This window comes from Pygocentrus nattereri, chromosome 8 (genome assembly GCF_015220715.1).
Source record: "Pygocentrus nattereri isolate fPygNat1 chromosome 8, fPygNat1.pri, whole genome shotgun sequence".
NCBI classification, from domain to species: Eukaryota; Metazoa; Chordata; class Actinopteri; order Characiformes; family Serrasalmidae; genus Pygocentrus; species Pygocentrus nattereri.
In genome coordinates, this window is record NC_051218.1 from 14,266,288 (window position 1) to 14,269,448 (window position 3,161).

A 3,161-nucleotide genomic window follows, 5' to 3' on the forward strand; every position below is an offset into this window, starting at 1 on the left:
AAGTGCGTTAACGTTTTTACTTTTAATTAGAAAAATCAACGAAACACGTTCAGGAAACATTTGCGGGGGTGTTCAAACCTTTGTACCTACATATCACCTCATGCTTTAATTACATTCTTTTCACATGTTTGTTTATTCAGTGTGTTCAATATTTGTTCATGTATTAATATTGTAGCGTAATAACTATTAGAATATTCCATTAAATATTGAAGACTTTATTACATTTTTCGTTTGCTTTTCACATTTATGTTCATGTTCTTTTTTTTATTATATGCTTCATTTCTATTTAACCTTCTGTCTTTATTAGAGACTCTAAAGTCTCTGACTCTTTCTCCCGTCTTATGCCTTTAAAATCTCCCACTGCTGATTCTCCAAACCTACACCGAGCTCGTTCTGTGTGATGGATGAAGAGACGCTTCTGCTCAAGCTTTTCCATTATTATTATTATTTGTTTGAATGATTATCTGTGGCCCATTATAAACCCATTCACTCTGTGTCCCTCACCCCCCTCCCCTATCTGTGCTGAAACGAGGTGCGGTCACTCTGTTTGATGGATGGATGGAGTGTAAGCCAGTTTAAATCCTCAGAGCTTCACCTGCCTCAGCCTCATTATCATCCTGCACGTCACAACACCACACGGACACGCGCTGCTTTTCTTTTTTTAAAAACATTATATTTATTTGTACAAAAGAGTTTGCAAAAGACTTATACTTTGAGGTAAATACATAATAGAGTAAATCTCTTTATATACAATAAAAATACAATATCATGTCAAAGCCACAAGTTGAATAAATAAAAGAAAAACAATGCAGTAAGAGTAGTAACGGTTCCCTCGGATGCACGGGGCTCGTGGTGGACCAGTTTTGGGGGTACAGAAGGCCACACTGGCCCTGCTTCTCTCGTAGCTCCTCTTTTGCTCCTCGCTCCCTCTTTTCTATTGTCACTGCGATGAAACGGCATTTTCACGCTGGCTGTTCTGCTCCGGCGCGCTGCTAATTGTAAAATTGACTTTTCACCCCGTGCGCGGCTGAAGAGGCTCTGTCTCCTCTCGCGGATGAAAAAGTGAGAGGCTGCAACGCGTAAAAAGCTGGAAAAAAGGGGGAAACAGAAACAAAACAAAAACAAAAAGTGCAAAAAGGTTTCGTGTGGGAACGTAAAAAACGCAGGAAAACAGGCATGAGTCTCTCTCGCGTGAACTGTAAGGCAAACAGTGAATCTCTGCGCTTCTGGATCGCCGCGCACTAGTAGGAGTCGTAGGGGAGGAAGTTGGGGTGGTAGCTGTAAACCACGTCCGCCTGCACGAAGCCATAGTCCTCCGGCGCCTCCGGGCTGCCGGGCTCCGAGACGCTGTAGGGCGGGGAAGACGCGGACGAGCACGCGCTGGAGGACCAGGAGCGCGCGTCGCTGCCCGGGCTGGGCGGTGAGGCGCCGCGCGCTCTGTCGTGGATGCGGATGGTCTCGGACAGCGCCCAGATGTAGTTGTGCGCGAAGCGCAGCGTCTCGATCTTCGTAAGCTTGGTGTCGTCGGGCAGCGCGGGCAGCACGCTCCTCAGCGCGTCCAGCGCGCCGTTCAGGTTGTGCATGCGGTTGCGCTCGCGGTCGTTCGCCTTCAGGCGCCGGTTCTTCTTGGCCACGTGCACAGCGCCGTCGGGGCGCGCGCGAGGGCCGCGCCGCTGTTTCTTCTTCTGGGGCTGCTCGTGCTCCTGTTGTTGGGGCTGCTGCAGGAGCGCGTGTTCATGTGCCGGGGAGCTGGCGCGCGAGTCCTCGTCGTCAGTGCCGGTGAATGAGTAGTCACAGCTCGAGCAGTCGACGTCAGAGAACACGTTGTCCATCGCGGTGCACATGGCTGCAGACCTGAGAGACACAAAGAGGAAAAAACACGGTAAGCGACGGGAGAACGCTGTCTGTGGTGGAGGCACGCGCTCCGGGATATGGTGCGCACGCGCTGCAGCTGAGTGAGCGTATTTACCCGTGAGGGATGTGGACGCGCAGGGGAGGAATCAGAGAAGTTTTGCTTGGAGTCCTGCAGATACCGCTGGCTTTGCGTTTCAAACTCGTTGGCACGCGCCCGTCTCGCTCGCGTTCCTCAATCAGCTCGCGTGAGCCGGTGAGCTTGGCACACGACCGGCCTCACTTACCTTATATACCCCGATAAGACAATGCACGCGCCCCCCCGCGCGCCCCCCACTCCTGTGGCATTTTCGTGGAGGATGAATGAATGGGCTGCAGCAGGTCTGCCCCGTGCCGCGCGACTATCTCATTAGCATAATTTATGCCCGTTGTTTGCTCGCGCTCTGGAGCGTGCCTCTAATCACCGCCAGCCAATCGGAGCGCTCGAGCGTTTGCGGAGCCACGCGCACCGAGCAGAGGGCTTTGAGTTTAAAAAAAAAAGCATAGAAAAAAGAAAGAAAGAAAGAGAAAAAGAGAGAAAGAGAGAAAGAAAAAAACTCTGACGGAGAAAGAAAAGAAGAGCATAGCGCCCCAGGCCAGGCACACTGCCTCAGTCTCTCTCTTTCTCTGTCTCTGTATCTGCACCTCTAACCTTTTCTTTCCTTTGGACACAACGCCAGCAAAGTCTCAAAGTCTCAGCACCACCGCAGCTGCTCATTATTAACTGACTATTACTAGTTCAGAAAGTTTGGATCGTGTTAGTGTTTTATATGCATATATATTTACATATTTGTATATGTATAAAGTATATAATACATATCTTGCAATGACTTTGTAACTGTTTTGTAAGGATGCGGTTCTTTTATACACACCAATACACACACACACACACACACACACATTTTCTGCTTCTCCATCAGGGTCGTGGGGCTCTTTTATATATATATATATATATATATATATATATATATATATATATATATATATATATATATATATATATATATAGCTAGATAGATAGATAGATAGATAGATAGATAGATAGATAGAGAGATATATAGATAGCAAACACCCACGTGTTGGTAAACATGTAATTACGTATAATATAAAAAGTATATAAAACCACATTTAATGAGCCATATCCTTACAACACAGTCACAAAGTAATATATAAATCGTTACTATATATGTATATGTGTACTATACACATTATAATAGGTATATCATACTACACATTACTATTAGAGAATGTAAAATAACACATTGCTTATG

The 3,161-nt window shown here is 46.4% G+C and overlaps 1 protein-coding gene across 1 annotated transcript; it reads right to left on the reverse strand.

Moving 5' to 3' along the window:
- Nucleotides 1-779: 779 nt before the first annotated feature.
- neurog1 (neurogenin 1) lies at nucleotides 780-2,094 on the reverse strand. The gene is made up of 2 exons (XM_017689477.2): nucleotides 1,970-2,094; nucleotides 780-1,854 (listed from the first exon to the last, which is right to left on the reverse strand). Exon 2 carries the CDS (start codon nucleotides 1,842-1,844, stop codon nucleotides 1,242-1,244), a length of 603 nt encoding a protein of 200 aa, XP_017544966.1. The 5' UTR covers nucleotides 1,845-1,854; nucleotides 1,970-2,094; the 3' UTR covers nucleotides 780-1,241.
- Nucleotides 2,095-3,161: the final 1,067 nt, after the last annotated feature.

Bases quoted from the DNA above. Each gene is read 5' to 3' on its own strand.
- neurog1 (XM_017689477.2), bottom strand. From the start codon at position 1,844: ATGTGCACCGCGATGGACAACGTGTTCTCTGACGTCGACTGCTCGAGC.